Source organism: Trachemys scripta, chromosome 13, assembly GCF_013100865.1.
Source record: "Trachemys scripta elegans isolate TJP31775 chromosome 13, CAS_Tse_1.0, whole genome shotgun sequence".
NCBI classification, from domain to species: domain Eukaryota; kingdom Metazoa; phylum Chordata; order Testudines; family Emydidae; genus Trachemys; species Trachemys scripta.
In genome coordinates, this window is record NC_048310.1 from 26,773,131 (window position 1) to 26,799,188 (window position 26,058).

At 38.8% G+C, this 26,058-nt stretch overlaps 1 protein-coding gene and 1 long non-coding RNA gene across 3 annotated transcripts in view; one reads left to right on the top strand and one right to left on the bottom strand.

Annotated features, from left to right (window-relative positions):
• The window catches only part of LONP2 (lon peptidase 2, peroxisomal), a gene marked incomplete at its 5' end in the record, with an annotated part of 95,190 nt that overhangs the window by 63,115 nt on the left and 6,017 nt on the right, over positions 1–26,058 (top strand). For both annotated transcript variants that reach the window (XM_034788144.1, XM_034788146.1), the window contains 2 exon segments: positions 11,166–11,308; positions 23,386–23,593. In XM_034788144.1, the coding sequence (XP_034644035.1) occupies positions 11,166–11,308; positions 23,386–23,593 (351 nt within the window).
• LOC117886403 lies at positions 256–16,557 on the bottom strand. Its single transcript, XR_004647959.1, has 3 exons — positions 15,599–16,557; positions 7,224–7,410; positions 256–2,665 (listed from the first exon to the last, which is right to left on the bottom strand). It is a non-coding gene; the product is annotated as an uncharacterized LOC117886403 (long non-coding RNA).

Below are 26,058 nucleotides of genomic sequence, written 5' to 3' on the forward strand. Positions count from 1 at the left end.
AAAACCTCCTCAAAGCATACAAAACCTTGGTTGCAACATGTCACTAAAGATACATTTTTTGCACACTCATCTAGATTTTTTTCCACCGAACTGCGGAGCAGTGAGCGATGAGCACGGCGAGCGATTTCATCAGGGCATTGCAACAATGGAGAAACGCTATCAGGGCAAACGTTATCACCCCACCCCTAGTTATCAGCTCCCTTTGGCATTCACACTCCATACAGTTTTCACACCAGAGACCTGCTTGGGATAAAAATAAAAAGTTTATTTAATAGAAAAACCACAGATTCAAAGATGAAATAGTAGGGGGAGAGCAAACATATATAAATTACAAAGAAAGTAAACATAACCTCAGGCTTTACAGTTACAATTTTCTATATATGCGCACACACCTTCACAACCATAACCTGTATACATATCTCATAATGACTAGTAAGTTCATTGCATTTACAGACATTCATAAAAGATTTTACTTAATATATTCTTAGAGTTAAATAACACAGTATACGATCAGTTGCTTTAACTGCTTATTTCTGGGGGGATTAAACCTTCTGTCCTCCCTTGGGGTGTCTAGACCCTGATTATCACAGTTTCTAATGAAATAGTTAAAAGCTAGCTTAATAACCTAACTTCTGATATTATGAATTATTTACTGTTAGTTTGCAGAACAAAAAAAGAGTTGTATTAGAAAGTTGAAGTAATCCAGTAAGGGAGTTATTTACAGTGTAAAATTAGTGCTGGACTTGCAACTCCTGCCAGCTAGAAAAGTAATTGCAAGCTATATGCTTCAAAACAGAGTGAAACAGCTAGTATTTTTGGTTGACACACTATTTGGCACAGACCCAAAACCACTGAGCTGTGAACGGTTGTCTTTGTGTTTGTGGGGTCTAAAGTGGCAGCAGGCAAACAGAGAATAATGGAAAGGAGTCTAGAGGGCAGGTGGGACTTAAAGTTAATCTTTGCTAATCTAGAGTCATTTACAGAATGGTGCACTCATCTTTAAAATATGGGGTTTATTTTGTACTATTAATGTATTTATACCCAGCTGTATTTTCTGAAGCATATGTCATCAATTTAAAAATATATATTATCTGTATTTTTGTTTTGAGTTTTCATTCAGGTTGTCAAGTGAACATACATTTCCTTAACATCAGTTAAACAAAATAATACAAGCTCTTTTGAGAAGAGTATTATATTTGAACATTAGTAGGAACATTGGCAATTGTATAATAAAGTCCTTACTATATTATGTTTTAAATTTTGCTCCTAGCCGGAGTTTGGGTTTTTTGGTATGGTAATGATTCAATCTGGTTTTACTTAATTAATGATACTTTTAATGAGTACGCAGTGCACCATCATTACTATTGTCACCTAGCAAATTATTTTAAACTACTAATTGAATTTTCTGTGTCAAAAAAATATACTGTTGCCAATATATCTGTAAGGGGCTACATTTCTGAGGTGGTGGTAAGCCTCCATGAGACTCCAAGAAAGGGCTAAAAACATGTGGCTTTCTTAATCTGGTTGTTAAATGTTTGGGTCACAAACATGGTTGTTTTTGTAGTGTGTATGGGAACTTAGAACACTTGGGCAAACATCCCTTTGCTTGCAAAAAGTGGTGAGGGCTTCTGTTTTATATCCCGTCCCAAAAAACCAGCACTGCAAGCAGCACAGGGCCTCCTTAAACACTGTGCTGGGGAGCTGGCTCATTCAGTCTGATAAGAGTAAATCCCAAAGTGGTATAGCTGCAGGCCCTTGTAAGTTTTGAATAAAGTTGCACTGTGGTTAATATACTTAAGGAATCTTAGAAAAATGTAATGCTTGGTTTGCTTCCCAAATCTCTTGGGGTCCCCTCCCCCCCATATAGGCCAAGTTGCCCAGATGCTGTCCAAAAAGTTGGTTGTGGGAACAAACTATTTGTCATTTAATGTTTCATTTTATCAATACTTTCTTGCATGACATCAAAATCAAAAAATGTGTTGGGGTGTTATATAAAGCATGATACCAAGACCATAATATCCTTAAACGAATAATTGTAAAACAAATTTAAATATTTTATTGATTCTGAGCCACTTTCTGCTATCAGATGTTCATGTCCAACTTTTAAAAATATTGTAACCTGAGGCCTCATCCTGCAACCAATCCTTACTCATATGAACATACTCCCATTGAAGTTAATTGAACCATAATCTTTTGAGAAATGTCTAAGGCCCTGATCCTGCAAATGTTTACACACGTGCTTAACTTTAAGACAGCAGAACTACTCACATGCTTAAAGTTAAGCATAGGTGTGTTTGCAAGGTGGAATAGTAATTGTGTGAGTTTGAAAGGAAAAAAGTACATTTGTGGAATGACACCTGAATATATAGTTCTTAAGCTTTAGAGTAAAATGCTGGAAAAAAGAAAATTCTGCATTAGATAACTTAGGCTGTCTGTCAGGTCCAGATGTCACCCACTAGAAGATTGCTTTAGCAGGAATAGTTTATGATCCAAATTCTCTTCTGTTATTCCATTGAAAATCTGAAGTTGTAGCACCACTGATATCACAGGAGTTGCTCTGGGTCTGTACTGGTGTAACTCAGAGAAGAATTTAGGCCTTCATCTTTGCAACAGGTAAGCTTAAGAAAAAGTACTTCTGTGGGGTATTCCTGGAAACCCCACCGGACTGAAAAGAGAAGGAGAAAAAAGCAATGAATGACAGTATGGGGGCTCAAAGCCTGCACTTGTAAAGAAGAGGAAATGGTGTTTACATATTTGGTTAGTTTGAAGCTTGTTTTTACAGAGTGAGCATTGATTAATGAAGAGAATTAGTTTTTAGAATAATTATATATTTTTATTTTATTTGCACTACAAACTAGTGCCTAGAGTCCTCAACTGAAATTGAGGCTCGATGGTGCTAGGCACTGTACATGCATGTATTGTGAGGCGGTCCCTCTCCCAAAGATCTTACATTTTTAAATAGGCAAAAAGCAAGAGACAAGGCTATGTAGTTGCCCCAGGTCACACAGGATGTCTGTGACATTCTCAGGAATTGAACCCAGGCGTCCTGAGTCTGAGTCAAGTGCTGCAACCCTTTCAGTCCTGTAATACCTGCATGATAATTTTACAACAGAGAACTTCATTCCACGAGATCATTAATCCAGCACCCTTCATGGGTGCTTAAATTCACCCATTAATTTGGGACGGAGGGAGGAGTGTGGAAATAAAACAGCTCTGCTACCTATAGCCAAAAACGCTTTTCTGTGCGCGAATTGGTCAGTACAAAAACATCAGCAAGCACATATTGAATGAGTTAGGACCACAGGGGGAAAATTGTGGAGCAGTTCACTTTCCTGAACCTAAATTTCTCTTGAAGTTTTTCTAATACTCCCTCATCAATTTCTTGAGGATAATTGAATATTTTGGGTAAAGACTAAACTTGTTTAATAGCTGCATGGCAATCCAATAATAGCAATGTTTGTTTTGTTAAATTAATCTCTTGTGCCTTATCTGTGTACAGTAAAATACTGTCTGTGGAATGGCATTATGAAACACACTGGTGCTAAACAGCTTTCCCACAAAATTCTCCTTAGGTTGAGGAAGATAAGAACCACCACTGTCGTCTAATTCACCCTGCCACCTATAAAGCAGTTCTGTGCATTTCCTTCTTAATTTGTAGGCATGTAGGGAATACTAGATCTGTGGTCTCTCATACTGTGGGGCTCTTGCAGGTAAATACTGTAAATTAGTTAAGAAGAGAATGTTGCCTTTTTCCCCTTCTTGTTTTTATGCTGATTTTTAAAAAAAAAAAAAATTTGTCCTCCTTTTGTAGCCATGCACTAAAGCAGTGCATGATACATTAAATATTGTTTAAATTTTATTTTCAAGTTTTCTGTTTCGCTTCTGGTCAACAGACATAATCAGAACTCTCTGTTTGTGAAACAATCTGGTTAGCTGATGTTAACCAAATTTGTTGCGTGGAAACCAGTATTTATCAGAAGACAGACATTTATTGGTACAGCATGAGCAAACTGTACAGAACTTCTGCTTATTCACTTTCATTGTATTCCTAAAAAAAAAAAGCTGCAGTCTTGAAAATTGAACTCCTTGTCAGTCCTTTTATTCTTATGGGACTGTTTAATATTAAACTAAAAGTATATACTGTCATCTGTATGCAACAATTTTAAATAAGTTTCTGTGCATTAAAACTCTTAATTGGCTGTGTGTAGCACTATATTTCCTAGTTAAGGAGGTATTGTAAAAGGAAGGATTTATAATTGGGGGTCAGATATTAAACTTGAGCTGTTCAGAATCATAAACAATTTTTTTTTCTTGGCTGGCTTTGGAAGAGCAACTCTAGTTTCATTTGTGAGTATGTCTGAATCTAAAACAGGCTACCTCTTCTGTTTGAGCTTGTTCTAAATTGTTAAAATACTTAAATATTACAATTCTTATTTTTGAAGTAATGTCATGATAATAGAACAGAAAATTTAGTTCCCAGCATAAAGTATGACCTTCCTGTCATGGCTTTGGCACATCAGTCACGTACATCCTTTTATTTTATGTATTTATGTGGTTATTTTTATTTAATATAGAAGAGGGCTTACTCAATTAGGTTATTTAAACACAAAGAAAACAAAGCTTATTTTTTAATAAGGCATATGGCCTTAGCAATTAACTACTGGTTCGTTTACAAGAAGCCTCTGTGTATGCTTCAGTTGTATACAGAGAACTAGGTAGAGTAAAAGCAGGCAGAAATACTCATGTGGAAATCATATATTTGCTTGGGGGGGGGGAAATCTTTGACTAAAATATCTTGATTTAGGACAAAAACAAGCTGCACTTATGCTCCCTGAATATTTAGTCTCTTTAAAAAAAAAAATCCAACATTATACATCTGCTTAAAAATAATTAACAGCTTGTCCGTGTCTTGAAGGCACAGAGTTGATAGCACTAATCTTCCACTGTCGTTTCCAGCCAAGTTGCAAGAGAAATACACAGTGGTTGCTTCTTTGGATATGTCTACACTACAAGCTATGGGTGTGATTCCCAGCTTGTGTACACATACTCTCACTAGCTTTCATTGAGCTAGCATGAGTATAAATAGTAGTGTAGCTGGGGTTCCATGGACAGTGGCAGCAGTGAGTGCGTACCCACCAGTTTCAGGCAGGTTTATACTCAGCACTGTTAAGCTGTTCCACCACTGCCTGTGCTACCACAGCACACTACTATTTATACTTGTGCTAGCTTGATGAGAACTAGTGTGAGTATGTGAATGCGAGCTGGGAATCACACTCCTAGCTCGTAGTTGTGCCTTAGTTCTGCCTTGCTAAAATTGATGCAGACTCACGTACGTTGCTAGTGTAGAGAGGCTTAGGGGTCAGAATCATAATATTTGGGCCATGCTTCTGCTGTTGTTATTGCTTCTACTCTTTTCATAGCCATTCTACCCCATTGTGCTTTCCTTTGCATACCGCCTCAGCAGAAATCCCAGTCCAACATATGATGTAAAGCATGAACCACTGGAGGGTCACCAGTCTGAGGAGGTGTCTTGAAGTAATTAATGGTTGTATGTTGAATGTGAAAAGTCTGTTGGGATAATTAGAAGTTTCTTCAGTGTCAACACATGTGAACTGAGGTTGGCGTGAATGTTAACGGTGATTTAACAAGCGACTTCCTTGATTTTTAGCGTTTGCATTGTTTTTCATAAGGGGGTACCTGAGAGTGCTAATAAAAAGGCAGTTATTAATGTGCCTTATAAAATGTAGACTTAGTGTCTTATTCTATTCCACACTGATACATGGGTTTCCTTTATGAAAGAGGACAACTCTCAGTGCTGAATTAAATAGATTAATTCAGGTATACCTCTACCCCGATATAACACGACCTGATATAACATGAATTCGGATATAACGTGGTAAAGCAGCGCTCCGGGGGGCGGGGCTGCGCGCTCCGACGGATCAAAGCAAGTTCGATATAACGCGGTTTCACCTATAACGTGGTAAGATTTTTTTTTGGCACCCAAGGACAGCCTTATATTGGGGTAGAGGTGTATTTGAAAGTGTTGGTCTGGAAAGGACTATTCATAGGTATCTTTGATTAATAGTCATAGAAATTATGAACCTCCACTAGTGTGGGAGGAAAGTAGATCCCTCATACTGAATGTAAGAACACTCCACGTGAATTGGAGAGAAAGAAGTTTCAAAGAAAAGAAGCTATGTGAAGTATTCTTCTCTTGAAGGAGCAGCAGAAGTTTATTTCCTAAAATAGTGTGGTGGGGAGAGGGAAGTTTTGGAATCTTTTACATCATGTGGTAATAAGGAATTACCTCTGTAAATAAGTTTTTAGATTTTATTAGCTTGTTCCTAGATAGTTTATTCTTAGATCTTTGGGGTAGCACCATTATCATTATGCATATGTGTACAGTGCCTAGCACAATAGGGGTCACAGGGCATCTAGGCACTACCCCTATACACACAAATAAAAACGTTCACCAACACTGCCATGGAAACATCTGGATATTTCCAGTATGTTGCATAATGCTCTAAAGGGAATGGTAATCAGTCTTCTGCATCTGGATCAAACTCCACAGGCAACTGAGCCCTTATTTACATTATCTTCTTCAGTACACTATCACTTGTGTGCCAGGAAACATGGAGGCTGAGCGCAAATAAAGTACAAATGGCACTTGCTATGTTTAAATTCTTTGGCTTATTCAGGCAGGCAGTAGTGTGTAAAAAATTATACACACAGAAATAGTCTAAGTTAAGAGCTTTGAAGCTATTTGTCAAAGGTACTGAGACTGAGTCACCTTGTAACCCTCTTGCCTTCAGCAGAGGGAGACTTGCTTATGACTAACTGGGTGTCAGCTGCCTGATGCCACCAGTCTGTTAGCCACCCAGGCACTCTCCTCTGGGTAGTGCCAGCCCTAGTATTGCCTTGCAGGTTAAGAATAGGCGTACTGACCCCTTTGAAGCGCTGCCTTGTAGCGTCCAGCCCCTTATCCACAGAATTCTTACCGAAATACCAGGTCTGCTGTCACATCAGTGTACTGTGATTCAGTTCAGGATCAATAACTTGTTACCATAGCACTGAGATGTATTTATATTGAAAACAATAAGTTTATTATCCAAGAGATAATGAATAAGGATAATGGAAACAAAAAGGTAACCAATGAAACAAAATCATAACATGTTCTAGAGATTAAACAGGCTAAACCTCCTGTTTAAAGAAGTTTCTCTCACCCCAAATATCTTCTGCAATATTTGCAACCAAGGCTGGTTCAGATCTTATTTTCATGAATGTCAACATGCTGCCCATCTACTTTGTAAGTGCTGGATAAGGGCGTGTCTTCCTTGTCTCCTCCTCATATCCAACAGAGATACAGGTGAATAAGTATCCCCTGTCTGACAGGAAACTTGTTTTCTTCTGCTGTGATACAGAATCATATTTTCAGTATACATACATAACTACTTTTGTAATCTGTACATACATTTCAGAACAATAAGAATGACCAGTGGCCTTGGCTTTCAAATAAAACATCACATCACATTCGTTGGTGAAACAAAATGTACACACTAGAATCAGGATATCCTTGTAATGCTCTTGCCAGTTGTCACTGAGGAGTTCTTTGCGTCACAAGTCTGCAAAGAATTATACATTCAAAATAGTCTAGGACCAGGTTAAGAGAGCTTTGAAGCTATCTATCAAGGTATTTTATACGGCCACCATTGTGTCTGAGCAGTTCTTAATCTTCACCCATGTGAGGTAGGGAAAAGTACTATTATCCCCATTTTACGTATGTTGAACTCAGGCACAGAGAGACAAAGTGACTTACCTTGGATCACACAGGAAGCCTGCAGATAGAGCAGGGAATTGAAGCCAGGTTGCCTGAATCTCAAGCTAGTACCCAAATCCCTGGATTAGCCTCTTTTGTGGCCCTCAGGTATTTTGTTTAAAAGGGAATGTCTACACAAGTGCTACAGTAGCACTGTTGCAGGGTAGACACTGCAGTGACGGAAGGGACTTTTCTGTTGCTATAGTAAATCCACACCTTAGAGAGACGGTAGTTAGGTCAACAGAAAAATTCTTCTGTTAATCTAGCTACATCTAGAGAGGGGATTAAGTCAACCAAAATATGTTGCCTGGGTCTTGAATTTTTTCACAGCCCCGGGTGATGTAATGTAACTAGGTTGACCTAAGTTTTAGGTGTACAGCAGGCCTAAGGGTCAGGCTAGTTGGATGGCATAGCCTGAGTATAAGCAACACACAAATATGTCTATAAGAGCTTATCTGGAAGTGATTTATCTTTGCTTAGGAATTTCATTATGGTAATGTTAATTTTTGGGACACCTGGGAGAGAGACACCACATCCAACAAAAGAATAGAGGCGCTCCTTTTAGTAGTACAGTATCCCAATGCAGGGATAACCTTTCAAGACAAAGCAACTCCACCAAGTTATGGTCTCATTGAAATCATTTGGAGTTTTTCTTATTGACTTCAGTTTTGCTCAGTGTGAACCCAGCTAGCCACCGTACAAACTAGGGAAGTCAATTTTGTGCATAGAGTTCTAAGTGGCCTCAAGCAGCCATCTAAGAGAGAATCTGAAGAAATTAGAGTATTCTTTGAGAGCGTATGGGTTGCAGCAAAAAAGATGAGTTTTATTGGACTGGGTTGATGCATCCCTCTGAGTGCCTATAATGTGAAATCCAGCATGTCAGGATCTGATGAGCCCCAGTGAGACATGTTTGCATTCCACACAGGCGGCTTTCTTCTTTATACATACTGCATGTAGCAGGCTTCCCATTCTCTGCCACCCCAATTGACAGTCATCAGTGATTGATGGGACACACTCCTTGGAAGACAGGAATGGAATCTGTTGATTGAGGTGGGGGAAGAGGGAAGTAGAGCTGCTGAACAGCAAACTTCATTGTCCTTGTTTGATATTACAGGGGTATAGATTAACTTTTTATTTGGGCAGGGGGTGCGCTGGAGTGTTTAAAAAAAGGTATTGAATATCACTTTAATCAGTAGTTTTGTACCATAACTATAAAAGTGGATAGATTTCCAGTGAGATAACTAGCTTCTTTTCTGCGCTCAGTGTTTGTTTATTAATGGAATCCTCAAGTCCCCTACCTGTCTACACCAGAGCTTCTCAAAGTGGTGGTCCGTGGACCGGTGCCGTTCCGCGAGCCATCGGCTGCTGGTCCACGGCGAGTTTCCTCATAAGAGCGTCGAATAGGATAATAATGTGGCACTGGTCCCTGGCACATTGGGGAAAAAAAATTGCCAGTCCCTCACATCAGATAGCTTGAGAAGCACTGGTCTACACCCATGTATTACTAAACTAGATTGAACACAAAAGCAAGATAGTCGTAGCTAATTGCAGGCATATAGCAAAACAATGTCTGATACAGGCATAGTCCAAGTACTGTTTGTGACGTGCTGTCTATGGTTTTATAAAAATATGATAATTGAATATAATGTAACTGGGATATGCTTCATGCAAAAGGTCTCTTGTAAGGTATCATTACAAAGCTTATAATCTACTGAGTGTGATCATCCTATTTGTATAAATGTACCACTCTTGTATCTGAAACTAGAAATATGAAATATAACTCTGAGGGCCTATTGTAATTATGCAAAGAGTGGGCCATTAATGGTGGTTTGGAATCTTGATGACTCCCATTAACCAGGACCATTGTCTGCAGATGTCTGTGTTTTACCTGAGAGTCTCCCTGTATATGTGTGTGCTGGCAAGTGGGTAATGAAGTCTTGCAGTGACATGTGATCATGTCACCTGAACTGGAATCCATCTTTAACCTGGTGCTTTTCCGGGGGGTGGGGGAGAACCCAGAGGGACAAAGGGTTCCCGCCTTATGCAAAAGATATATAAAGGGGTGGAAGAGAACAAAGGGAGGAGCCATCATGAAGAATCCCCTAGCTACCACCTGAGCTGAAACAAGAGCTGTACCAGGGGAAAGAATTGTGCCCAGGCCTGGAAGGTGTCCAATCTGAGGAAAAAAACTTACTGAAGCATCTCTAAGGGTGAGATTATCTGTATTTAGTTTGATTAGACATAGATTTGTGCATTTTATTTTGCTTGGTGACTGACTTTGTTCTGTCTGTTACTACTTGGAACCACTTAAATCCTACTTTCTGTATTTAATAAAATCACTTGTTCCTTATTAATTAACTCAGAGTATGTATTAATACCTGGGGGAGCAAACAACTGTGCATATCTCTCTATCAGTGTTATAGAGGGTGAACAATTTATGAATTTACCCTGCATAAGCTTTATACAGGGTAAAACTGATTTATTTGGGTTTAGACCCCATTGGGAGTTGGGCATCTGAGTGCTAAAGACAAGCACACTTCTGTGAGCTGTTTTCAGGTAAACCTGCAGCTTTGGAACAAGTAATTCAGACCCTGGGTCTTTGTTGGAGCAGATGGGATTGTCTGGCTCAACAAGACAGGGTGCTGGAGTCCTGAGCTGGCAGGGAAAACAGGAATAGAAGTAGTCTTGGCACATCAGTTGGCAGCTCCCAACGGGGTTTCTGTGATCCAACCCGTCACACTGTTGCTTCATTTTATAGAACTTATTCTGAGTGTTGCCAATTAAATATTCAAGTCCTTGGCCCCTTTCAAAAAGAGTGCAATACTATGCAATGTTGACTATATTTACAAAATACTAACAAAAGACATAACTATAAGCATGTTATTGCCACATAATGGTACATTAGCTATGATCAGACTTTACAAACATCATGCATACATGTATCTGAGGGAGAATATAAACCACAAAACAAACTTTGTTCATTTTGTTCTGTGGATGCAATAACTAAATGGCTTACTATTTTAAACAACCTAGTTTTAAGAAATAATTTGTAGGTCAACATTACTCCGTCTCTCCCATCCTCATCTCTGAGTTAACATTATCCCTTCTAAGCTACTAAAATAACTCTGATGTTTAAACATAAATTGGAGAGCACATAATCTTGTCTTGAATATTTTCTTATCTGATAAGTGGATATTTTTGAAAGACTTAAATGTTTTAGGTTGTTTATAAACTTCTTTTAATTATCCTGATCTTTTGAGTCTTTGTTTTCTTCTGGGGTAATAAAGAATTTTATCTGTGTGTTAAGAAATACTGTTATAAACCCTAAGTGAGATTTTCTTTTTCTTAGACTGCAGAGAGCATGTCACAGAAGATGCAAAAACAGAATCCATCAGTGACTCACCCGACCTGGCTCTGCCACCTGAAATGCCAATATTAATTGATTTCCATGCCTTAAAAGATATCCTGGGGCCACCTATGTATGAAATGGAGGTAAGTCTTTAATTTTTCTTTGTCTGGCAGTTTCTTACTTTTCACTTAAAATATTTTCGTTCATAGTGATTAGTAGTTCCATCGCTGGTGACTGATTTTGTTTAGGATGTGGGTTTTCTTCTTTTTTAATGTATTTTTGATATAACTGTTTCTCCTCCTTTCATGACCCTTGTCCCTAAGCACCTTTTCATCTGGACTGCATCCAACAAGATTGAATTTCTTTAGGTGAAAAAAATAAACAAGTATACTGTTTGGTAGTGTGTAATAGTCCTAAGAGATGACTACATGTTAGCTAAGATCTCTGCAGTTAATAATGTGTTGTTTTAGTGAGAGTTTATACATTTGTCTTGGGCAAAAAGCCAAAAGCCGAACCCAGGAAATCGGTCTCCTAAACAGAGGCCCTAACAGCTAAGCCCGAATCCTAATAAAAATCAGTCAGACTTTTTAGGTATATAAAACCAGCCACTTCACTTTATACCACTTGCTACCAAAAATTTTGTTTTGTGACTCTACAGCCCCATCCCAACTTTAGTCTCCCATGCCCTGTCACCCAAAGGGCATGCCTCCAGTCCTCCTGTTACCTCCTTTCCGCATGTGGTACTTGTTCTCTGTTATACTACCCAGCTACCATTCCTCAAGGTAGACTCCCTATCTTGAGATTCTCCTTTGGCTACTTGCACTACAGTTATTCTCTGCCTCACCCTGGATCCAGGTTAACTTACTGAGCAGCAAATGGTGGCTGCAGTACTCCATAAATCAGCATCTTGTACCACAGGAGAGTAAAACAGTTGCTGCTGCAGAGTGCCATGTTTGTTTCCTTAATTCTGGAGAAGGGAGCAATGAACCAGTAAGGAATACAAGTGAACAGGAAACTAATGGGATGTGAAATGCTTGCTTCTAGTAGCTTGTCCCTGAAGTTCCCTCTCACTGCGATGGGAGGGCCAGACTGTGAAGGGATTTGGAGGGGAAAAAGGCAGCTGGGGATGCATGGGCTGGGAGGAAAATGAGTTAATTGTTTGGGATCGAGCTGAGGGGGTGCAGAGCGTAAACCTGTCAGGGATGAAGAGATTGGTGGTCATGGAGGGAAAGGGAAATGAGGAGACTGGGAACAATGGGATTGATTGTGTCAGAAAGGGATGATGAAAAAGTGATTGATGGTAGCAGGGAAAGCTGAGAATTTGGGGGAAGGGAGGAGGACTCAAAGTGAAATGTTGGACAATAATGTAAATTTATATCTGTCTTTGGTGGGATAAGCTCACATTAGCAATTCTGGCCTCTGCACTTGCACATTGGGAGGTAGGAAGTACAGAAACTTGCTTGTCAAATCAAAATCATTTGCCTTTCAGCAGTCTCCATCCTTACATTTCAGTCCCACAGAAACATCCATGCCAATCCCAACAATAGAATTTGGGCAGATGACAATTTGAGAGAGAGTTTGCTTTAAGATCATGCCTTTTAAATCTCTTGCCTAGTGTTGATATGACTGTGTTTAATTGCAAGTGGCCATCAAATTATTTGTATTGTCTACAGCTTTTACAGGAATTGCTTGTGCTGTCTTTCCTTGTAGCCCGTTGCTTTTGGAAACAAGAAATGAGTGAAATACAAGAAGGGTCTTTCAAGTAAAGATTATTTTATATCATCTTCTCAATTATACAGATTTCCTTTGACCACTGAAAATTTGGTCGTAAGGGTAGGATCTGAAGGGATCACCTGAGTATTACTTGAATTTTTAATGCTTTAACTGCAGATTTGTCGAAAGCTATTACAGTGACCCACGGATTTAAATATTTAAGGGATTCAAACCCTAGGCAAAGCTCTGATCTATACAAATGGTGATCATGGACTGGACAAGACTACTCTGTTGCTAGTGGAGATTTCATAGTCATAAAAATTTGGGGATAAAACTAAATTATGGCTTTAAATATGGCAGTGTCAACAAGGACTCTCTCTGCATATCCCAACAAAAGTTCACATACATACACAGCTACACACCAGTTTCCCGTCAAGAAGAAGAGTGGTTCTTGAATCCTTTCAAAACGGTTGCATTTCTTTGTATTCATTCAGGTTACAGACAAAACAAAAGATCCCAGCATTTTGATTTATGACTTTCATCAGTTCTCTCAGTTTGGAAACAGTTTCTAGAAGAGGTTATTCAACTGGGAACAGGCGTGCACCTCTTTGTGTACTGTTTTTGCTAATTTGTCACATTTCCCCAAATATTTTAATTGTTCTGAAGCTCTTCAGGGATAAATATTACAAGTCAAATTTTTAAACCTCGTTCCTAATTCTACATGCAAGTGCCACTATTTGCATGTAAACATTTTTGACATACTTGGAAGTCAGGGGTCCAAACCAAATGGCATATATAGCAATAGAGGTGAAGCCAGGTAAAGCCTCTAAGCACCTGGAAATTTCTCTCTCTCTCATCTATTACTTGTACTATGTATTACTAGGAAATTTATCCCTGAGCAATCCATCAGTTACTGTTTCCATAACTAACTGTTGGTAGGCATAACCTAAGGGTAATCCGCTTCCAGGAAAACACATAGTGTTGGCTGGTAGTTATATAAGTATCTTGTGGTACATAAATATTGCATGGGTTCCAGAATATTTCAAAACACTTTGGTTCATGTGAATTTTGTGTGTGTTTAATTCCAAAGATGATCCTGTGACTCTTTTCTAATGAATTTCCTCACATTCTCTTTCTAATGAACTTCCTCATATGGCCAAGTGATTCTCTTTCTAATGAAAAGTGTAGCCCTCATCCCAAAGAAGGCTGGGTTCCATTTGTTTTTCTTTTTTGCAGCCTGCACAGAGTCTCATTTCTCTTTATATCAATCTTTTGAGAGCTTCACCTCTGACCTGCATTCTGCCATATATAATTAGCTGAAATCAAGACACAATGAAGGTGATTGTCATGTCAGTACTTAGTTGTAGTGTATCAAGCAAGGAGGAATTGAACACTTAAAGTGATTGGACTGATTTGCCTTCCCCAAGGGTAAATACCTTCGATTGAGACCTTTTTAATAAATTAACCCTATAATTTTATGCTGAGCTCTCCCAATAGAAAGGGACAGAGGGCTAAATCTTCAGAAAGACTTAGTGTTGGACATAGGTGCCCCAGGTGCCACTGAGAGCCTCAAAACCCTTGTTCAGCTGCTGCTTAACTCTGTAGCCACCTAAAGTTTCCAGGCACCTGATTTCGACCATTAAAGTCCCTTAGGTGCCTAGGTTATGCCAATGAGCAGGTGCACAGCTGCTTCAGTCTGGGCATCCAGGCACTTATCTCATGCCTAAGCCCCCACAGGATCCTCCAATGGCATTGCCACACGTCTCACCTCTGGGGCTCGATTTGGTAGGCATGTTCAGGGGCTGCCTAAACTCCCACAAAACAGCCCAAGAGATGTTTGGGGATGAGGGGAAGGGTGAGGAGAAGGTCTCTTGAGATATGGGAGACCTGGATTCAATTCCCCCCTCTATCTGATGTAGAGAGGGCATTTGAACTTGGGTTTCCCACCTTTTAGGTGATTGCCCTACCCGCTGGACTTTATTCATTCTCTTTCTGTCGCCCAATGGCTATTTAATTATTTTTACACAGTGGAACAGCTTCAACAGATTGAGAAACCCACACCAGAATCTCTCTTATCCCAGTGACTAGGTCACTCACCTAACACAGATGAGTTGCCTAATCATTGGGCTAAAGGTTGTAATGGAGACTGCTGCCTTCTCTTCTCTCCTTGTGTTTCATGCAAAAAAAATAAAATAAAATAAAAAACCAAAGAAGCTTTTTGGTGTGTAACTCCAGGAGATGGTTCACATCTGAGAATCCCAAGTAGCGATAGGCCTGTATTTTGGAGCAGAGCTTCCTCAGAGCTCAGGGCATAGGATGCACCATTGCCTGTTGGCTAGTGTAGGGCCTGTAGCCCTGCTCAGCTGGCTTGCTTTTGTGGAGCTCGTTCTTAGGCACCTGACTCCCCCCATGTGTTGTATAGGGAGTCCAAGTGCTTAACTTGGCGCCATGGATTCCATTGGATGGTGAGGCATGTAAGGGTTAGGTCTGCAGTGTCTAAGTCCCTTTGTGGGTATAGCCCTCTGTTCATAATCATAAGGTTAATTCACAACACACAATAATCTTTGCAGGTTATCTTAAAGAACAAAACCTACATTTCCTAAGGTGTCAAAGTAGGCTAATTACAGATTTGAAACAAATCATGTAATGAGGCTTTGGAAGAATCATAACAGTGAAACAGTAGCAAGTGAAATTTTATCTATACCAAATTAAAAACTCACCAGTCTTTTCTGTGAACATGAGTGATAGAATGCCCTTGAGCCCAGCAGCAGGTAGATCAATTGTGCTTGGAAGTGGAAAGCCTTGGTGCCATGGAAGTATAGAGTCCCACAAATCTAAAAAATTAATGTATTTGATGGCAGATAAAAAAAAATAAACAATGGTCTTTGCCTGTATGTGGGCACTTTTAAAGGAGACCTTTTCTAACAAATGCATCATAGACTTTGAGGTTAGAAAGGACCATCATGATCATCTAGTCTGACTTCCTGCACATTTGTTGCTGTGATGGTTTTTGCAGGAGAAAGGAATCTCACCCAGTTAGAGGAAAACTCCTTCTATGACTGTCCAATGGTAAATGAGGGAGTAAATCACAGAAATGCCTACCAGGAAGGAATAGGAAAAGGTGCAGAGGTGAGGGCCTCCAGAAAGACAATATAATAGCAAACTGTTAACCAATAACTAAAGTAACCTTTCTTATTGATCTTGGCATAATTGATCAGTGACTTAATGGGCATTTGTCAGCTATGCTGACTTATTCAGTTTCCAAATCAGACACACTGGAGATGTGTGGCAGAAGTCTGCGGTCTTAAATATACTGGCATCAGCTAGTTTAATGTGTCATCTTTCTCACTGAACATTCACTATACAAAATAATTACTTTTCATTAACTCAAAGTAACATGCCCTTTTTTGAATGGGGGGAGAAGAGTGGAATGTATCATGCATGGCCTTTTAACTGTTCTCATTCTGTTAGTAATATGCAATTTCTAGAGGTAGGATGACTTGTAAAGTTTTGTCTATTTTTATTCCCTCTGGCAATTTTTTTGTGAAAAATTATTTAAAGTAGGATGTGTGTTTATATTTGATCCTGTGTCTTGGCAGGAATTACGGGTTTTTAAGCTAAAGGGAAAATACTTTGCGGACAGAAGAGGGAGTTTTGAAAGCTTTTTCTGTGGCATATGAAAAAGAAACCCAATTTCCTTTTATCTGTGTTTGTAGTAGTACTTTGAACATACACAAGTTAAAAAGAACAAGGAATGAAAGTAATTTTTTTTGGCCAAGGACTGTTTTAGAAAATTGAGACTTCTGAGTGTGAAAGACATCAGACTTATAATATAAAAGAACAGATAAAACAGGGTCAGTTTCTTTGTATTCCAAATTAATTCCACATCTGAAGAAGACTGGCTCCAGTCCCACAGTCAATGAAAGTTGTATAACTGGGGAAAACATTTAATTTCAGTATATAAAAAATTCACAGAGATTGTTAAATACATGAACTGCATGTATACATAATGTATTTAATGTGTATATATGCAACTCTCTTACATTATGTCTAACAAATGAAGAAAAACATATTATCTATTTTGCAAATACGTCATACAGAGTTCTGAAAGATATAGATACACCCCAGAAAGACCATGAACCTGGTGAGATTTAAACCTATTCTTATGTTAATACAGTATGTTAGGATTTATCAGCACATGATGACACTAATAGTACATGACTACCTTAAAATGAATAAATTTCAGTTGACTAGCTTTGGCTCCTGAGAGGAAGATGGCTGTGGAGCATATGTGCCAGTAATAGTACTCATAGAAATACCTTGTACTCAGACATTGGCCAGTCAGTGACCAGCCCAATACACACAATGTATCTTTAAAAAGAAGAACAGGAGTACTTGTGGCACCTTAGAGACTAACAAATTTATTAGAGCATAAGCTTTCGTGGACTACAGCCCACTTCTTCGGATGCATATAGAATGGAACATATAATGAGGAGATATATATACACACATACAGAGAGCATAAACAGGTGGGAGTTGTCTTACCAACTCTGAGAGGCCAATTAATTAAGAGAAAAAAAAAAAAAAACTTTTGATGGCATATATTTCACCATGATTTCAATAATTTCCATCCCACCATCAACCTCAGCCTAGATCAATCCACACAAGCGGTCCATTTCCTGGACACTACTGTGCTAATAAGCGATGGTCACATCAATACCACCCTATACCGGAAACCTACTGACCGCTACACTTACCTACATGCCTCCAGCTTCCATCCAGGACACACCACACGATCCATTGTCTACAGCCAAGCTCTAAGATATAACCGCATTTGCTCCAATCCCTCGGATAGAGACAAGCACCTACAAGATCTCTATCAAGCATTCTTAAAACTACAATACCCACCTGCTGAAGTGAAAAAACAGATTGACAGAGCCAGACGAGTACCCAGAAGTCACCTCCTACAAGACAGGCCCAACAAAGAAAATAACAGAACACCACTAGCTGTCACCTTCAGCCCCCAACTAAAACCTCTCCAGCGCATCATCAGAGATCTACAACCTATCCTGAAAGATGATCCTTTACTCTCACAGATCTTGGGAGACAGACCTGTCCTCGCTTACAGACAACCCACCAACCTAAAGCAAATACTCACCAGCAACCACACATCACTGAACAAAACCACTAACCCAGGAACCTATCCTTGTAACAAACCCCGATGCCAACTCTGTCCACATATCTATTCAAGTGACATCATCATAGGACCTAATCACATCAGCCATACCATCAGGGGCTCGTTCACCTGCACATCTACCAATGTGATATATGCCATCATGTGCCAGCAATGCCCCTCTGCCATGTACATTGGCCAAACCGGACAGTCTCTACGCAAAAGAATTAATGGACACAAATCTGACATCAGGAATCAAAATACTCAAAAACCAGTGGGAGAACACTTTAACCTGTCTGGTCATTCAGTGACAGACCTGCGGGTGGCTATATTACAACAGAAAAACTTCAAAAACAGACTCCAAAGAGAGACTGCAGAGCTAGAATTGATATGCAAACTAGACACAATCAACTCCGGTTTGAATAAGGACTGGGAATGGCTGAGCCATTACAAACGTTGACTCTATCTCCCCTTGTAAGTACTCTCACACTTCTTATCACACTGTCTGTACTCGGCTAGCTTGATTATCACTTCAAAAGTTTTTTTTTTCTCTTAATTGGCCTCTCAGAGTTGGTAAGACAACTCCCACCTGTTTATGCTCTCTGTATGTGTGTATATATATCTCCTCATTATATGTTCCATTCTATATGCATCCGAAGAAGTGGGCTGGAGTCCACGAAAGCTTATGCTCTAATAAATTTGTTAGTCTCTAAGGTGCCACAAGTACTCCTGTTCTTCTTTTTGCGGATACAGACTAACACGGCTGTTACTCTGAAACTTGTAATGTATCTTTAGCACATTTAAATTCCTGCCACGTAGGTGGTGTACCTTTTCAATGTATGCTAAAACATATATCCCTTATTAGAGACCATTGGGCAAAATACAGATGAAACTGAAAATGTGTGAGTGACTATAATTACAGCATAGTGTAGCTATGAAGATTATTGACCCAAGGAAGGCATGGTGCTTAGTATCATTTAAACCTTTGAAACTTGACTGACTCCAGCTGCAATTAAAATTCAGTCAGAAGTCACAAGTTTGAACTGCATACTGGTCTGATACAGCCACAACAATATTACTGCTTTGCTATACTAAAGGAGACTTGAAAGTATGTTCTTCCCCCTTTTTTTAAAACTGTTCAACCTATAAATGCGTCCTAAAGCAATCTTAAGGAAAGATACTTAGAAGCTAGAGTCCTCCCCCCATCTAAATGCCTCCAGTTCTTAACTATTCGTATAGTTACAAAAATATAATGTTTTCTCATTTTCAAGCCTTGCACTTTGACACTATAGTCAAGTAGGAGCTTCATCCTGTACTATTTATGTACTGTGTATAATAAGTGTAAGACGAAAAGTGATGTGCAGATCAGGATGCTTGGAGGAATTTGATCCTGTACTAAAGCCATAGCTACTTTGCCACAGCCAGCTTACTTACACTTAGGAGCAGGAAGAAGGCCTAAGAGAGGAAGCTGCCAATATGATGATCATGCTTAGACCCATCTCTCCCCACCACACTCCCCTATTTTTTAATCCAATGCACTTGAGCAAGGTAGTAGGTGCTCTGGGAGATGAGGTAAGACTGCTGCTTAATACAGAGGACTGACTATGCTTAATTTTACTTGTGCCCATACTTAGCATCTGGTCACATTTGTGCTGCAATGCTACAATCTTGGGCACTGCATGTGGATTTGTAGGATCAAAGCCATCACATCATGACCAAATGGGTCCTGTTCCTGCAAAGAAATATACATCTGGAAAGCAACATGCTTTTTTTGCTACCTAGTTTCACTTTTTATCTTCCTTTATCACATCTGAAACTGTTCACATTCTGAGAATTTCTTTCTTTTTCTTATCTCTGCTGATATTAAAAACATGATTTAGTGAGATCAGCTTCTCTTTAGATATTTGTCCCATTTATTTTTGGCCCTATCCATGCAACCAAAACAGATTTAACAATGGTGGTTTATAATTACTTTATAACAAAGGTTGGTCTTATCGCTACCTGGGATAAATGATTTTAAATAAAATGTTTATGCAGTTTGACCTCATCTCCCTCCATCATCCAACAGACAAAAGAAGGCCCAACCCCTTGTAACCTGATTAAACTCCTGGGCCCAATGACTATTGAAAATGACTATTGTTAATTTCAGTTGTTTTGAAGTGTAATGGGGGCCTTTGTTCTAATTTCAATTCCTCTGCCATTGTTAGAAATGAAGTGATTCAGAAGTGGCCCAGGTCTTTATCTACCTAGGAAAAACTTTCTAATTACAAGGATAGTTAAGTACTGGAATGTGTTAGCAAAGGAGGTTGTGGAATCCCCATTGTTGGAAGTTTTAAAGAACATTTTGGATGTGCACTGTCAGGGATGGTCTAGATATACTTGGTCTTGCCTCGGGTAGGGGATGGATTAGATAACCTGTGAAGGTCCATTCCAGTCCTACACTTCTTTGATACTATGCTAGCTGCCAAGTTTTGTGCAGTTTCATGTGACATCTTATGCAAAATATTTAAACTACTTTGCATATAACCATAAACTTCAGTTTAAAAAATTGTGTGGATTTAGTGCTGATGAAAGATGTTGGCTTGAAAATATTCACTAGGCTGTCAAGACAAGCTTCCCTCACACATTGCCCTGCCAGCATGTCTCAACCCAAATCTGGGTATGGGGATTCTCCAGAGGATAGCAGAGGTAGTTCAGTTTTCAAGGCCTGTGCAGTTCTTGACCTCTGCCAGTTAGTGCAAAGGATGGTAGGGGAAAATGTCTGACACTTGGAGTCTGTCCTATTAGAGACCGTGGTTCTGTTCCTGGATATTCCTTAAGTAACCTTACATAACCTCGTTACCTTATTTGTGCAATTGGGAAATGATACCTGCCTGTTCTCTAAGGTAAGGGTATGAGGCCTTGATCAGGAATAAAGGTTATGAAATACACAGATATTAACACGATTCAGTAAAACAATTGAGACTCATAGTGTCCTGGCCCCCAGCCCAGTGCACCATTCTGTAGGCCAATGAGTAGTCTCTGGGGTGGATTTGCTCATTATACAGGAGTCTGTCTGAGATGCATAAAGGCCTGACAGGTTCCCAAATGCATGAGTATCAGGCAGCTGGTCTCCAAAGCAAGAGCAATAAAATGTTGAAACATTGTTAGACACTTCAAACCAGACAGAACTCAAATAATCCTTGGTTTTGTTTATTACTGGACTTTCCTTACTACTCTGGGTGAACAGATGTTTGTTGTTTAATACTCTAATAATATGTGATGAGAAAAACGCATACTGTAGCTAAAGTAAATTCCAGGGATTGGTCATTGTAGCTTCTATTAGGCTACAGGTCTTGTAGAGTTTTTAGTAGATTAAATGATCCTAGTTTCTTTTAAGAATGCCATATAAGGGAAATCAAGTCTCTTATGTACAAACAACTTTCTTTAGTTAGAATTTTTTTTTTTAATCACTTGACCTGTGAATAAATGCAAACAGCTCAATGTCTTGCCTGAATCCAAAGGCACTGTGCCCTCTGATATTGCATCCTGCCCCTTCCCCTTCAACTAAGGAGCAGCAATCGGTAGCAAGCAGGATATAATTCAGGAGCCAGTCTCAGGTAGCACAGATACAGCTTTCACATCTGAGCCATCAAACTGAAAAATAAAGTAAATACTAAGAAAATCACACTTGGCTATGGGTCAAGTGTAGCGTGGTACTAAGCGCCTTGCAGCACAGACAAAGCATAGAACACAAAATCGAAAATGTCAAAGTACTGAAAAGGAGTGTGTGGAGTTTAAGTTCCCTTTTCTGAGGGGATAATAGCTTCAAATGCATTTTGTTGCCTTACACTAACTTTAATTCTTACACATGTGATAAGTGTGTGGCTGCACATGACTAAAATGGCTAGGCTTGGAAGCAGAACAATCCCTCTGAGAGACAGTGTGAGAATCAGCTGCCTTTGGGCTCGTCTTCACTACCGGGATAAGTTGACCTAAGTTATGCCACTCCAGCTACATGAACAACGTAGCTGAAGTGGACGTGGGGTAGGTTGACTTACCTCGGTGTCTTCACTGTGCTGCGTTGATGGGAGACGCTCTCCAGTTGACTTATCTTCCTCTTCTGAGAGCTGGAGTACCGGAGTCGACCGGCGAGCACTCTGCTGTCAATTTAGCGGGTCTTCACTAGACCCACTAAATTGACACCCGCTGCATTGATTGCAGCAGTGTCTAGCTGCTTTTTTTCATGCACATCTTTTTGGCCAGTAATCACTGGCACCAGCTGTAGAGTGAACAGTTGTTCACTCATTTTAACTGCAGAAAGGAAGTTGTTTGTACTTGTTAGACAGGAAAGGGAACTTATGAAAGCCAAACATTAAGAAACCTTTGCATTCTCAGTTTTTATTATACTTTGGTGATGGGATGGATTACTGCCTGAATATTGCATTGTTAATAGTGTTTGGATGTCCATTTAGTAGGAGGAGCCTTGATCAATAAAATAAACAGGAGTACAACACACCCTTCCTTATGTTCATCTCAAATTGATCAAAATCATGTTGTTCAGAAGTAGGCACATGGTACTTCCTAAGGGAAAAGGCCTTATTCGTTAGTAGAACTGTGCAAACCATTTGTGATGAATAATTGAGTCAATTAATTTTACATCTTCTCTGTTCACACATTGTCCTCTAGCAGATTGCAGTTTTCTCCAATGTATTATTTGTTTGAAATGCTTTACAAAGGTTTGCAGTGAGTGATGTTTGGTAGGCATCTCATGATGTAGTTCCTGTTCCCAATACAATGCAGCATAAATTGCAAATGTTTCTATTGAAAACATTGTTTGAAAAAACTTTGGGGCAACTGTTCAAGTAAGGCTCTCATGGTAGAAGAGTCATAAAAAGCAGACACGAGAGGGGTGAACATAGTCAAATTGAACTCGTTTAAAAATTGCACCATGTGCAGAATGGGCTTGATCAAAAGTCCATTAAAGTCAAAGGAAAAACTCCCATTGATTTAAGTGGACTCTGGATCAGCACCTGTTTGCCCAGCTGCATGTCATAGATGAGAGCTAGCGCATCCATTGACGTGCCCTAATGCTGTAACTTATTTTCACACTTGGGGAGAATTATTGCAGGGTGGAATTAAATATGAGGTTGGAGACTTGCCTTTAGCCTTTCTGTCTAAAACTTAGTAGTTGCTTTGAAGGCATCAGTAAAATCCCTGCCCTAGCAAATTAGTTTATTCTAAGAGTTTTAACTTTTAAGCTGTGAATGTGAAGAGTTTGAAAAATATTTTCAAAGCCTTGCTGAGTTGTTCTTTCTTAAAAATTGTATTCTACTCTGAGTTATTTTCTCTTAGGTATCTGAACGTTTGAATCAGCCAGGAGTAGCCATAGGCTTGGCTTGGACTCCTTTAGGAGGTGAGATCATGTTTGTAGAAGCCAGCCAAATGGATGGAGAAGGTCAGCTTACTCTAACTGGACAGCTGGGGGATGTCATGAAGGAGTCAGCACATCTTGCAATTAGCTGGCTGCGTAGCAATGCAAAGAAATACCAGCTAACTAATGGTATGTGAAAAACACAAAACAAGAATGTTGGTGTGAGCCTAATGCAACATAGAGATGAATACCTGTTGTAACCTCTCACCAAAGAGATGCATATAAGCAATTGTTTTAATTCCTATGCAAGGCTTATGATGTTTCTGTGATGACCCAAACATGATTTATATGAAAAGTTGTCTTATTTAATTGATTATCTAAGACACATTAGAACAATTATATTTACCTTAAAGGAGAAATAGGCTCCTTTAATGAGACCAGCCCAAAAAAAACCAGCCACAAATTGGTTATTTGTGGTTCCTTCTGTGCCTGCTGATGGCTAGCCAGTTCTGGCTACAGCTGAGGATTCAGCCCAGTGTTCTATTTTGTTATTAAGTGGCCTTACTTATTTAAGGCAACTGTAGATGTTTAAAATTCTATCTATTTTAAATTTCTAATTTGCTTTTCATCATTAAACTACTTGCTTGCTTTCTGGTTCTCTGTTAGTAACCCAGTGCTATGGTGTTTGAGAGTTAAATGCCTCCGGACAGTGTTTATTTTTCAGAAATAACACTTTTTGTTTTATAAAATAAAGAAACTATTTCTATAAAAAGTAGGTTTTTAAAAAAACTTTGTTTAATAAGCCTTGTAGGCATAGACTTTTTCACTGGCTTTTATCTGTTTGGGTTGTACTAGAACTATTAAACTGTGAAGCACAAGCATCTTTTATCCATCCATATCCTGAAAAAAGACTTCAGTTTGAAAATAAGTTTTAAATCTAGTATGAAGAAGATCAAGAAAATCAAAAGTTCTAGAAGACTGCAGCATGGTTTGGTGATCTGTTGTTCTGAGGAGCTGAGTAGCCAAATAGTAAAAAACAACACAATAAACAGGACTCCCAGACCTCCTGTTGGTAGTTTCAGCAGAGCATCCAAGGACCAAATGAACGATTTCTGGCTTGGCTACAACCTATAATCTTTAGAGGGTGTATCAGTTAGAGTGGTAAATAGAAGCAGAGTTCTGTGTGATAATAAGAGATGTGTTCTGTGTCCCATATCAGAAGGGCAAGAGGAAGATGTAGACTTCAATCAGATCTTCATTAAGGGTGAGGTTAGTTTACAGGTACACAAGTCATTTTCTCTGGAGCTGTGAAGTCTTTGGTCCATAGTTGAAAGATGGTTGTTGGGGTACAGATTACAGTTAAGGTTTATTTTGAACCTATAACTATTTCCAGAAATTATTAGACCTTTACTGATTCCATGTTCTCATTTCCTGACTTTTAAATATTTGAGTTTTAACCAACACTCTGAATTTCCTGACTTCTAAACATTTTAAAATTTTTGTAAGTAAGTACAACTGTTTACAATATTAATTCAGTCTTGATTATATTTTTTTGTCTAGCAATTTAGTATCAGGGTGGATTTATGAAGGCAATTTAAATTACCAAGAGAAACATCTCAATTTAAATAATTGATTTTAATAAATTTTTCCATTTGTTCTTCAGTTATTTTCTAAGGTGCTTTTGCTCATTAGTTGTTATAACCATTCAAACATGTTGATTTACAGCTAAGTAGAGCCTTTACACTAGATTTGGTACATTTTTTTTGCTAGCTAAGAGGATATGTTATAACTATATACATTTATTTAAGCACTTGTATAGCTTAATATTTTCAGATTCTTATTAATTGTACAATTTTAGTGTATTAGAAAATGGTGAATGATATATTGCTTATGTACTAGATAATTAACTTTTTGCTCATGATTTGTGTTGTGCTGAATTAGAATGGTAACTGGAATTTAATTAAACATAGAACAGGACATAATTTATTTTTATTAAACAAAACAACCTTAAATGTTTTGGACACACAAATTTCTTCTTCTCAAAAGGTGGTCCACATCTACAGCTAAATGATTTATTATTAAACAGAGGGATTACTTTAGTCAGTGAATTAAACTGATTATTTCAGGACAGCTTGGGAAAATTTTCAAATATGCCTAAATGAAAGTGACTGGAGCTGGAGTTCCTACTTGCCTATGTCTCTTGAAAATGAAACAGTCTTCTAAGTTATTTAGGCTGTCCTTCAAACTTGTAAAACTAGCAGATATCATGCCCTCCCTCGTTTTTATTGATTGGAAGTGGAAAAGAAGTGATTTTCCTACTTTTTCAACTTCCAATTCATTTCTCAACGTTGAATAAATGAAGAAGATACTCTTTTTGTGCCTGCAGAAGAAGCTATTGCTGTCAAAAGCTGGTTTTGCACTTCAACAAACTCTGGTTCCAGGTGCTTTGCTAGTGACTTTTTTATATTGTGAACTAAGCCAATCAGAGCTCAGGTAGGGAGAAGCTATAAAATAGAAGGTTGAGACCAGACACATAGGCTCAGTGGATGATCCAGATGAAATACATGAGTGTGTTGCCCTGAGTCAGATATTTTACCCCTGATTAATTCTTTATATAGAAAATCAGCCTTTAACTCAAAATGTTTGATGAAGGC